Source organism: Homalodisca vitripennis, chromosome 1 (assembly GCF_021130785.1).
Source record: "Homalodisca vitripennis isolate AUS2020 chromosome 1, UT_GWSS_2.1, whole genome shotgun sequence".
Classification (NCBI taxonomy): domain Eukaryota; kingdom Metazoa; phylum Arthropoda; class Insecta; order Hemiptera; family Cicadellidae; genus Homalodisca; species Homalodisca vitripennis.
The window spans coordinates 182080968-182094091 of NC_060207.1; the positions used below are offsets into that span (position 1 = coordinate 182080968).

Below are 13124 nucleotides of genomic sequence, written 5' to 3' on the forward strand. Positions count from 1 at the left end.
AATGTATTAGTGAAGCGGTACCGATGGGAGCGAACGACTGAGGCTCGTGATCGGGCCGTCCCAACGCCAGAGACTTTATGTGTGATCGGGCCGTCCCAACGCCAGAGACTTTATGTGTGATCGAGCCGTCCCAACGCCAGAGACTTTATGTGCCAGTGTAAATTACTGTCCCTGAGAAGTAGCTGCCGCAGTGTCGTTGTTCCCCATGTGTTTCCTCCACATCTAAAGACAACTATTGACTGTTGGAGAACCCCGACCGCTAGCCACACTGTTAGCGATACGCGGCGAAACGTGAGGGTAGACGCCATGGTAACTTGTGCACGTGACCCAGCCGCCCAGCTGAACACAACCAAGGGACCAGCTGCCAGGGCCTGGAAGAATGAAGAAGACGAACTCCTAGAGGGCATCCACCCCAACAACCACCCTTAATTTGGCTGGGGGCGTGTGACGTCGGGGCCCATGTTCCCGCCGTCTGGAAGTACTGGAGGGGGAGGTCAGCAAGGTGAGCGCCCGAGGCGGTGTGTACGTGAGAGGACTCCGGCGCGAGCGGACGTCCGAGCTCCCTGAGGGCCGATCTAGTGTAGGGCTTAGCCTAGTGATGGTCGTGACGCGTGGTGTCCGTGGGTTCGGAAGTGTTGTTGTTTAAGTTAATGAAGTTGCTGTAATCTGAGCTGCGTTTGTTTCCTGAGTACACCCCCTTCGCCCCAGCTGAGCAGGAGGCGTGACAATATGTTGCACGAAACCTTGTATCGATACATGAATCCGTGTATCGCAACAAACCTCAGCGTGTGTGGGCCGCTTAAGGATAAATATTGCCTCTATATAAATTCTTTTGTTGAGTTTTAATCAATTTGTATTATTGTAATTGCCTTGTTTTTAGAATAAAAATTTAAATGTAGATTATCTTTTATTATTGTCAACGTTTATTAAATATAACACATGTTTAATAGTTTTCTGTGATATTTTCCGATAGATAGCACACAACCGCTACGTTTGGATTCAAATAACAACAGGAATTTAATATTTGGATGCACATGCAATATCTTTTCAAAGACTGATTCGTAATCAAACCTCGGACTCGGAGACTTAATTTTGAACACAAATTTACTTACAATTGAAAAAATATTATTAATTTCCCGGATCATGCTTCTTTTAACACTCAAATTTTCAGACTGACGAGGGATTATTATCGTTTTATTGAAAAAGTTTTCTTTTGACAACTTGCATGACCAAAAAAAAAAATCACCGTGCTGTAGTGTATTACCATTTGTTCGGATTTCGCTTTTCGTTCAATATGCATAACATAACCTAGATATAAGATAATTTTTAGTTTTATTAATGTGAAAGTAACAACAACTTTAATAAATAAATGTTATTCGTTCACTCTATTGGCAATAAAATAAATTACAATTATTGAAAAAAGGTAACATTTTTGTACAAATACTACATTTATTTGAGGAATAGGCATGCCAAAGCTTGAATTAATTTTTTACTTATGAGACAGCATTACAATAATAGCATAATAATGTATACAATCATGCACTGGCCATATGCATCACATACATGCATGCATACATAATATACATTAGATTTTGGAACAGCACCAATGATATTACACCACCTTTAAAATATTCTTCATGATAGAAACTGTCATTAGCACCTTGAATTTCATGCTGGAACTACATATTTGTTTCATTATCTAAACATTGAAAGAATGGTCCTTTAATTCATTCTTGATTATACCTGGACTTGTATTGGTTAGTTGATAAATATGTCTTGAGGAGAGTCTTTTCTTCATCACCAGTGCATTGTGGGGCAGTACCTGTAGTGATAGCTGGAGACGTTTGTAAACAAACCCTCAGTAATGTTGATATGTTAGATCACCTAGTGCTGGTATTCTTCTTGAAATAGCATGGTGCTAATTAATTGTGAAGGTGGTTTTAGATCGTTACCAATTTCCTCCATCCTCTAAAATTTTAAGTGGGTATTAGGTTAAGTTTGGAGTATTATTATTAAATATTCAGTACTTTTGTTATTAATAGATTCCGCACAAAAATTCGAGGTACTAATGACAGTGCATATTGTAAGGATGGTTTTAGATTGGAAAATTAACAGTATTTCACACCTAATATTTACTAGATAATTATCCCTGGCAGTAGGCTATATGGAATGCATTTTAGATGCCCTTCATAAAGCTATTCTGTGGAAGCGTGTTTCAGGTGCTCTTAAAGTTTTTGGATGCAATCTTACTATTTATTGGTAAGATATCTGGGTGATATTTTTACTAATTTATCTATTCAGGAAGTTCTAAACTACATATTTATATACCTGAATTAATTATAGACGTCTAACTGTAATGTAAGGAGTTTGGTAAATGTTTTTCATAAATATAATTTTGAAAGCTTGTGTCAGTGGTCTTAATAAACTACCAAATACATCATTTGTAATCACAGGACTGCTATGATGTGACTAACACCATTACCAAATTAATGTCACCAAAAGCAGAAATTAATGATCTTTTCTGCATCGTAACTGCCATTTTATTCTTTGTCTTTAATTTGACAATAGACTACTTCCAAACACTTACATCGGACCTAATAAATTGCATAAAGTACATTGTTCGGAAAACATAATAAACTCCTTTATAATTTTATGGAGCTAAGGTTGAAAAAATTGTAAAGAAAGTATTTTGTACTGCGGGGTTGCCAAAAGTTTCAAAACAAATCAGTTTGCCTTGTTTATAATTTCTAGTGTTATTTTTTTCTATGAGAAAATCATGAACAGTATATAAGCCAGTCAAAAAATATATGTAAGTAACAGCTCAATTTTATTAGTCATAAACTGCTTTTTATCTTTCCAAATAAAGGCTATGTTTGGTTTCATTTACATCATGTATCCCGTTACATATTATTTTATATATAATTTACTACTCATAGTATTATGATTTTCTACTTTTTTATCATTACCTAATAAGTTTCCTATGTGCCATACAGTATATTTTCAATAAAAACATAAGAATTCAGTATAGGCCCTAATTTGTAGCTTGTTTTTGGAGTTTTCACTAAAAATCGTTTCCACGGTATTTATTATTGTCTTTACTGTTATTCTTTACTGTCTCTATATTAATTTTTATAGCTGTGGTTACATATATTGTTATTTTCTATTAAGGTATTCTTTCTCACAATTTAACAATACATTTTTTTAAATTTTACACTTATTGTATGGTGTAAAAAAAAACAAAATACTATGCGTACTGTTCACAGTTTTTGTACTCATGGGGTTTTTTACAAAACGGATAATTTTTATGTATTGGGATTATTACATAAATTCCAATTTATTTCTACTAAAAATCTAAGCACTTCTCTTTTTTGCTTATTATTCTTTGTACACATTATGGTTATTTGGAATTTTCTTAAAATGTTCTTTATTGCTAAAAGGTGATAAAAATTAAAATGTTGGTAAAAATCTGATTAAACGAGTACTTTCTGATTAAACGGAGGCCGACCAATTCAAAGCATGCTGCGGCTGTTGTGATATAGGTTTCTATATCGCCTAACATAACTTAACCTGACCTAACCATTAGTATTTATTGTGTAACTGCCCACACAAAGTTGCTAAATCCCGTTTATTATCGGTTGCCTCCGTTTAATCAGAAAGTACAAAAACAGTTTTCCGGTTGTCTTTCTTCTTATGACAACTTTAGCCAAAAAAAAAAAAAAAATTTATAAATTTTAGTAACTGTTTCTAAAACTACATATTTTCATGAAAAAATTGTGTTACAATATATATATTAAAGAGGTTTAGTATTTTTATGGATTGTTTAAAAAAGACTTGCAACATGCAAAAAAACCAGAGTCTATCTAAGAGATTTAGCATGGCTGCAGTACTAGGGTTAAATGCTGTTAAACAATAAAACAATAAATAGTAATATCACAATCATATAGCCTATTCCTTTAAAAAATCTAGTGGTTTTAACAGGTAAAGAATAACCTTAGATTGGTAACATATGCAAATAACATTTATTTGTGTGGAAAAATTTATAGATATATTATTACAAGTTATTATACTACGGTTAATCACTTGCACTTTAAAGATAATCGCTAATTTGGAAGATAAAACGATAACGTAACGTTTTATTTTTTTGTTTATTTCAGTGTTTAGACCTATTTTTTAATAGTCATTACATAACATTAATGGACCTACATGAAAGCATTGTATCCAATACAAATAGGAAGTACGGATTGGCTGTGTGGTATCAATATCAGAGCCATGGGATAACCACACGCTGACTGCATTATAATTTTCCTCTTAGTTTTAAGATTATGCTCAAAGTATATTTTGTAGAAGTTTAATTTTATACTGCATGTAAATAACACATATACAAATATGTTTATCAATTTTCATTTAAATAAATCAGTCTGAGACCGCAGCCTACAGAGTTTTGTTTTAGTGCTGCAGGATTTGAAGAGGTTTTCAATGAAATACCGGTACACATAGTCTACTTAAGGTATATCTGGGAATTTTATATTATAAGTACCTGCCAAAGATACAATTCTAAATGAAATAGAAAATTACATAACATTCATACTGAGATTTCATCTAACCCCGACACACTAGAATACTCATAATTGGTAAAATATAATGAAAGGTTTTTTCCTAGTGTCCAAAAAATAAAACTTTACATTGATTTATTGTTTTGCGAACTGTTATGTTTCAATGACTAAAGTGTCACATTTGGAGGCTTATTCAGGTTTAAAATATTTTTAGCCACTAGGTTATGTCCAAACATATTGCTGATAAATCCAAAATAGTGGATCAGGTTATTTGGAGAACATCCAGGACAAGCCATATTTCACAAAATGGCAATTATCGAGCTTTTCTATTATGTTAAACCTTTTTGTTTGCTTACTCGCTTTTAGAGACTGTGAGCTGGATTTATACTATCTAACGTAAGACAGAATAGTTTTCTCATATACTGAGATTGGGGAAGTCAACATTGCATTTATTGACAACAGCACATGCTTTAATAGCTGCCTAGGGACCAGAATCAGTTCAATAGAAACAAATCCTTTCCATTTCTTTTTTTTACTTTGAACAGTAGGAATTTTATATCTTATATACTCTATTAAAAATTAAAGAGATCAATACGGCCATAGTTCTGCTCCTGCATCTGTATAGCATCACGTTATTCAGAACAGTATATTATCAGTCAAGTTACAGACATCAATTGTTGCTATTTCCTAAATAAGTTATGCCTTCAGTTCTTGAATACTGATGGTTGGTATTAGTAAACAAAAAAAAAGGCAGCTGTACTATTGGTCATCTTGATTTTAGTCCCTTAAGAACAATGTTAAACTACTTTACACACTTAATTTTCATGATAGAACTAGGGGGGTCTCATTTTAATGATATAGCCTAATTAATAAACATCCAAACAATTTTTCATAACTTTATTGGGTGTTCAGAAAAGCTGTTTAAACTCTCAAGTAGTCTACACTTTACAAGAAAACAAAAAAGCGGTTGAAAATATATATGTAAATTACATTAACTGACACTACTTGTAATCTTAAAGATTATCAATAAAACATTTCTGATTCCTAATTATTAATCATATCTTTAAAGTGAGACACCAAACATTATTCTACAACCAAAAACTGGTTGTGTTTAAAGTTTGATATTGTTGTCATAGGGACTTATAAGTTGACGGATTTCATTCAAACTAGTACCGTTGGAATTTTCATAAATATTGTAAAAAAGTTAGTATCTTGTACATTTTGCATAATTATACAGATTTTTTTGTTATTTGATTTAAAAAATTTAAAACAGATGCCATTTTGTTAATATAAATGCACATAACACCATAATTTTTTTTAGTTTCCCTCTTATTTATCAATATCCATGTGCATAGTTTGGCATCTGTAGCTTTACTAGTTCTGGAGATATTAACTTTTTTATTAAAAAATACAAAATTGAGGCTAGCGGCTAAATTAAACATTTTTCAACATATGTTCACAGAACATTTTTTGTTTGAAATGATGAGTACTATCATCCACAGAAGTTTGTAACACCATTTTGTGAACTCCCTCTATTTTCTGATAAATCTTTTAGAAGCTGGTTATTATTGTACAAACACTGGACCATCCAGCCATTGTATTATGGTTTCATACAATAAGAATGCTATTCACACTCATACAATTCATTATCTCAATAATAGTGTTTTAATTTTAATTCGGTTTGTTTCAGAATGACAGCTGTACTAGGGGGAGGCATTAGTGGACTCTCTGCAGCATATTACTTACTCAAATCTGTTCCACAAAAAGTAACTATAATTGAAAGTTCAAATGGGTTTGGAGGATGGATACGTTCTATTAAAAATCCAGAAAATGGGTTTCTTTTTGAAAAAGGTCCTAGAACTGTTCGCCCAAGGGGACCACAAGGAATGAACACTTTATCGCTTATTGAAGAGTTAAATTTAAGCGACAAGGTCCTTCCAATACCTACAAGCCACCCAACAGCACAGAATAGGTTAATTTATGCTAATAAAAAATTACACACTCTACCATCAAGTTTTTATTCATTGTTTAAAATATGTTCACCATTTTCTAAGCCACTAATTTTGTCTGCTTTTAAAGATCTTACAACACCTAAAATAATACAAAATGATGAGAGTATATACAGTTTTGTTGAAAGAAGATTTGGAAAAGAGATAGCAGATTATGCTATAAGCTCAATGATTTGTGGTATTTGTGCTGGTAATGCAAAAGAAATTAGCGTCAAATTTTTGATGTCTGAAATGTTTGAGTGGGAACAAAAGCACGGATCTGTTTTGAAGGGATTCTTTAAAAAATCATTCTCCGATCCAAATAACAAAATGTTAAATGAAGCAGCAAAAAGCTTTCTGGGCAAAAGAGCTGTTCAAGAAAAATGGAGTGTATGGACACTAAAAGATGGACTGCAACAATTTCCAGAAACTTTAGGAAAAGAAGTACAGAAGAGAGGTGCCAAAGTAAAATTCAACTCTTTGTGCACAAAACTGGATTTTCATGGAAAAAATCAGGTTACATGTGTAATTGATGATCAGAAGGGGCTAACTCTCAATGGGATGTTTGAGCATGTAATTTGTTCTTTGCCTGCACCCACAGTTGCACATTTGGTGGCCGACCAACATCCAACTCTAAGCAAAGAGCTTTTGGAAATAAAGCATGTTACTGTAGCAGTTGTTAACATTGCATACAGAGGAAATCATCTGAAACAAAATGCTTTTGGATTTTTGGCTCCCCCAAAAGAAAAGCTTCCAGTACTTGGAGTGATATTTGACTCTTGTAACTTTGACTACAAAGAATGGACAGTTTTAACAGTAATGATGGGTGGACATTGGTATGAAGAGTACTTTGGACAAAGTGCCACAGAAGATACAATACTAGAGACTGCATTAAGGGAAGTGGCTACAATTCTTGGCATCAAACAACAGCCAGATTTCACACATGTATCTATACTCAAGAACTGTATTCCACAATACACATTAGGCCACCACGATCGGGTCAAAAGAGTGATGTCATATATCAAAGACCACCAATTGCCTTTATCTCTCATTGGAGCTTCTTATCATGGAGTGGGCATTAATGATGTAATTTTTTCAGCTAAAAATGTCGTGGATCAGTTAAAAAGGTTGTGATTTTGTTAAAATTATAAATGATTTTATATTGTTATAACATTTTTGATCCACTGCCTCCCCCCTCCCACCCAATTTTATACAGTGTGTATTTCAATTCATCTGTCTTGTTAATCTTTCTATAATATAAATTTTCTCAACAGAACAACATAAAAACTAAAATTACTATATAATAATACAATTTGTTTCTACTTTTAACTATTAAAAATAACCTTCGATATTTTATAAAAGCTGAAAATTTCTCAGCGGATGCTCCCAATATAAGTAAGAATGATGAGGTACTATAAAGTTTGAATCATGGCAAATAAGAGGTAGCAAAAGTGTATTAGATACAAACTTACTTTCATCAAATAATAAAGCGTAATTTTTTTCAGAATAATATTAAAAATCACAACATCCATTGCCAGACAATTAACATCTTGACAACCCTTTTCCTGACAACATTAAATGTTATTTATTAAATTGTAAATAATCGTACATTATAGTATAAAAGCTGAATTTTATTCATGTTACTTGGATAACAATTAGAACATGTTTCCTCAATTTCCAGACAGTTTTGACACTTCCAACCTTTGGCCACACCTCTTAACCCTCCATCAGGTGCTTAAAATTAGAAACACCATCAGGCGCTCACGGAGGTTTCCTCCAGGTTAGCGAATAATGGATATTATAGTCGTTTAAACTATTTTTATTTGTTTAAATATTCATATTGATTTAATTACAATGTAATATATTCATTTTTAGAAATTAAATAAATGTTACTCTCTTACGTAATGAATTTTCCAAATAAGAAGTTCAAAATTTAAAAAAATGTTATTGTATAATAACAACATGATTTATTTTAAGGAATAATGCAATTAATTGTAAAAATGTTTAACCTACTGTAATAATATATGGAAATTAACTTAGATTTTAACTTCTTACAAAAACAACTTACTTCAATTCTTGAGATATTATACAATTGTAATGTCAATTATTACTCTAAAATCAAAATTTATTCTTTACTAAAAATTTCTTTAAACACTACACAAAGTTTCAAAACATTTTCCTTCTGGTTCTTATAACGACAATGTTCACTCCATAAACAGTACTGAAATGTTCCCTAGCACACGGGTACTGTACTGACAAGTCTCTCGTCTTCATTCTCCATTTCACATAATTTAAATAAAATATATTCTAAAACTTAAAAAGAAACCATTACAGGTCACACATTTGGGCGCACACGGATTATTACTCCATAAAAACTAAACACTATAAGGCGCTCACGGAGATTTCGTCCAAGCACTACAAACGCAAGATCGGGCGCTCACGGAGGAATCGTCCAGACTCGCACGGAAGTAGACCTTATACTGACAGATTTTGACAAAGATAAGCGGGAGACTATTGTTTCGCTTCCCCGAAAGATGCTCATGAAGTACACTGCGGGAATCAACTGCCAACATCAGAAAAGTAGTACTATTTTTAATAATAAAAAATACACGGAGGAAAACTCCGTTTAGCGCCCAATGTAGGGTTAACTTTTGACCAGACATAGGCTGTAAAACTATATAAGTGCAAGTGAAAGGTAATAAACACCTAATTTTTTTACAAATAACACAAATTAACATGTCACCCATTATGACTTTTTATTAAAACTGAATCACAGTTATTGTGTAAACAAATATAACAACAAAACGTGTATTGTTGATACAACACATGCACTAAAAAAATAAAACATGTACAGTGAAGGATTAGAATAGACGTAACTCGCGATCTCACTAGCTCCTACCCTTGTGTATATTACCTCGCACTGCGGAAAAATCTAGGAAAACGCCTTTCGATAATGCCCTGTTGAACCAAGAAACTAAAAGTGGATATTCTGTAAAAAATGTTGAAAAAAAACCTTTTGAGCAACACATAATAAACCTCAATATTAGAAACACTAAAACTATTAATAATCTTTTTTACTTATTCTGTTATTATATCCCAGACAAATGCTTGGTTTTGCATAGTTAAATAGTTTTCATTCATGTAGGCACAACATAAATTCTGTTTCATTAATGTGTGCATGTCCATTCATTTCCGTTGGTGTATTAATAAAATAATTATTAAAATTCGTTGACTTAATCTTACACTAACAATTTTCATTAACGTTCATATTTATAACTTATTCAGAGTATCCACCAGGTTTAACAAAATCTACAGCTTCAAAAAGTTGCCTTTTATTTAAGTGTCGAGATAAATTTTTCAGAGCTATCTGCACAGATTAATATTTTTTCCTCTTTGTTACTTTTCTATTAATTATGGTTGAGGGAGAAATTTTCTTGCTCACAATTTCAACATCAGTATTTTTACTGCTGTCATCCTCAACCATATTGTGTACTTCAAAACGGCTGCTTAATATAGAAGAAATTTCAGATTCAGTGTAAGCTGGTATAATCTTTGTTTCTGATGAAAAAAATACAATAGCTTACTACTCACAGTTACATAAAATTCAGAATCGGTAATTTATATTTTAAAAATCCATTTAAAACACACGCTTTCTTAAGCATGTTGTCACAATGCTCCAAATTAAGAATTTATAAAACAATCATTCAACCAGTCCTAATTTATGGAAGTGAAACATGGACATTAACGAAGAAAAATGAGGGGCGGTTGATTGTTTTTGAGAATAAAGTTCTCCGAAAAATATTTGGACCAATATGTGATGAAGGGGTGTGGCGAATAAGAAAAAATAGAGAATTACGCAGTGTATACCAAGATCCTGATATTGTGGCTTTGGTGAAGGCAAAGAGAATTAGCTGGCTAGGACATGTACATCGGAGACAGGAGGGCACAAGGTTAAAAGAGGTCTACCAGGCGGTACCGGCAGGAAGGCGCCCTTTGGGTAGGCCAAAGATAAGATGGTGCGATCAAGTGGTCGAAGATGTGACCCGGTGTGGAGGGTCTGTGGATCTGGCGGAGGACAGGGTGGCGTGGAAGAGGCTCATAGACGAGGCAAAGAATCGACTGAGATTTGTTACGCCCCGGCAGTAAGTATTTAAAACACACCAATACAGGAGACTAGATGAATCTGTTTACTAGCATCAGGAGCTCATGCCTCACTTCTGTATTTTTGTTTGTTCTTTTTATTTTTGCTCAAGACAAATAGAAATGAGGAAGAAAGACTTAAAGAAAGAAATAAATCTATTGAATAACTACTGGAAGGAAAGAAAGGCAGTATGGCAAAGACGTGTATGACAATTCTACTTATATTTCAATAACTTAATGACCATGTTACCAGAACAACTTAGGAGTTATACACATTTTAAAAAACTTCGTCCAGCTTGGAAAAATTCTCTTTAGCCATAAGAAGTTACTATAGTTATACGTTAGTAATCAGATTTTATATAAATACAGTCATCTAGACATTGTTATTTTATTATTGAATTATGGAGTTAATTAATAAAAATATGTTGACTAATAAATTTAATAATAAATATTTGTTTTATCTAAAGAAAATTCCCTATTAAAAAAAGGGAATTCCCTATTCACCAGTTAGAAAATAATGAAAACTTAAAATTGCAGGCAGCAATTATGATCTTCATACTCATGATTTCAACTCATACACTTGGAGGGTTAATAAAAACAGTTGAGTTTTATTAAAATGTTATTGAAACAGTATTGCAGATTAGAGCCAGATTGAATTGCAAATTTATTTTGTAAAATCTATCAACAGCAGCTTTGGTACAGATCGAAAAGTGGAGCTAATGAAAGGATAAAAAACCATGTACATTATTTCACAAGTGATATCTTTTAAGCTTGAAATAAGAACTAACTCTTTAAGACATAAATAACAGTATAATAGCTTCAACTAACAAATACAAACTGAAAATAGTAAACATTAGTCTTTTTGTCTACTGTACACACAAAACAAAATCAACATTTTGTAGATTTAAAACTATTGTTCAGTATTTTGGTGAAAACTTTTACAGTAGTTCACCTCAAGTACAAAAATCTTTAGACAAACAGTATGAATTAGTGGTAGTGATTCATGAGTATATCATATTTCTTGTATTTGGTTGTGATAAAATTGCATTTATGGCAAACTTATTTTCAATTGTCCACAAAAGCTTTTATTATTCAGGAATTGATCTGCAATGAACATAGTAGTTGTCTTTTGAAATATCATTTTATAGAGTTACACTCAAACTAAATATTAAAGTAGTTTGAATGTGACTCTCAAATGTATATAATCAAAATGTAATTTCTCATGTTATGTCATTCCAAAACTTAAGATACTTCTGGATGGTTCTTGGGTGTGTGTATACAGGGCGTTTCAAAAAGGACTTTACAACTTTGAAAATTCATATAAATTTTATTAAACAAGGTACTAAGGTATTAAAGAGCTGGTTTTGGTGTTATTTTAAAGGAAAAAACTTCAAGTTTTTTTACCTTAAACTAAAGATGTTCTATGTGGCTTTCGTTGGTTATTCTGCAGACATCCCATCGGTAGTCGATTTCTTCCCAGACTCGCACTAGCATTTCAGGTGTAACTTGCTCAGCAGCAGCGTAAATTCTTGCTCTAAGTTCAGGTAGAGTGGCCGGCAAAGGAGGTACGTACACCATATCTTTTATGAAACCCCAGAAGAAAAAAATCTAGTGGTGTCAGGTCTGGAGAACGGGGGGGGCCATGCAATTGGCGCATCACGGCCAATCCATTGACCTGGGAACCGGTCATTTAGAAAATCCCGGACGTCAGTCAGATAGTGTGGTAGTGCGCCATCTTGCATAAAGAAAACATTTTGTTCTCTGTCATCCTCATCGATCTGTGGTATTAAAAATTGTTGCAACATATCAAGGTACACTATCCCATTGATGGTTCTCTCTTGGAAAAAAAAGGGGCCGTACACTTTCCTCTTGCTCAACGCACAAAAAAACGTTCACTTTAGGGCTATCACGAACATGTTGTAATGTTTCATGTGGATTTTCGCTGCCCCAAATCCTACAGTTATGTGTAGTGTGTAAATCCTACACCTTGCCACTTAAGTGAAAAGTGGACTCGTCAGAAAAGATTTGTTGTCCAAGAAATGTTCATCATTATTCACTCGATTTAACATATCCACACAGAAGTTCCTACGGGCAATCTTATCAGTGTCTTTAATTGCTTGTAAAAGCGAATATCGGTATGGTTTCAAGTGCAAACGTTTTCTTAACACACGCCAAACCGTCGTATGTAAACAGGGCTATTTACAAAACATTGTCTCACTTGCTCAACGACTTCGTCAGATGTGCTTGGACGACCTGAGGATTTTTTATGTTTCACTGAGCACCCTGTTTCTACAAAACAACTATGCCACTCATAAATTGTAGGCCTACTAGGAGGATCTTTAGCGTACTTGGTACGAAAATTACGCTGAACTGTTGTCACAGACTTCAATTCTTCAAACCAAAACACACAACTAGCACACTCCGGTCCAGTGAAGGCAGCCAT

The 13124-nt window shown here is 33.3% G+C and overlaps 1 protein-coding gene across 4 annotated transcripts; it reads left to right on the top strand.

Moving 5' to 3' along the window:
- The first annotated feature begins 1245 nt into the window (after nucleotides 1-1245).
- LOC124352844 (protoporphyrinogen oxidase) lies at nucleotides 1246-7709 on the top strand. Of its 4 annotated transcripts, none has more exons than XM_046802550.1 (2): nucleotides 1246-1420; nucleotides 6242-7709. In XM_046802550.1, exon 2 carries the CDS (start codon nucleotides 6245-6247, stop codon nucleotides 7673-7675), a length of 1431 nt encoding a protein of 476 aa, XP_046658506.1. In that variant the 5' UTR covers nucleotides 1246-1420; nucleotides 6242-6244; the 3' UTR covers nucleotides 7676-7709. The 4 variants fall into 4 exon arrangements, with proteins under 4 accessions (XP_046658506.1, XP_046658504.1, XP_046658505.1 ...); XM_046802548.1 differs by having other exon boundaries at nucleotides 1247-1423; nucleotides 6244-7709; XM_046802549.1 differs by lacking the exon at nucleotides 1246-1420 and adding an exon at nucleotides 1781-1980 and having other exon boundaries at nucleotides 6244-7709.
- The last annotated feature ends 5415 nt before the right edge of the window (nucleotides 7710-13124 follow it).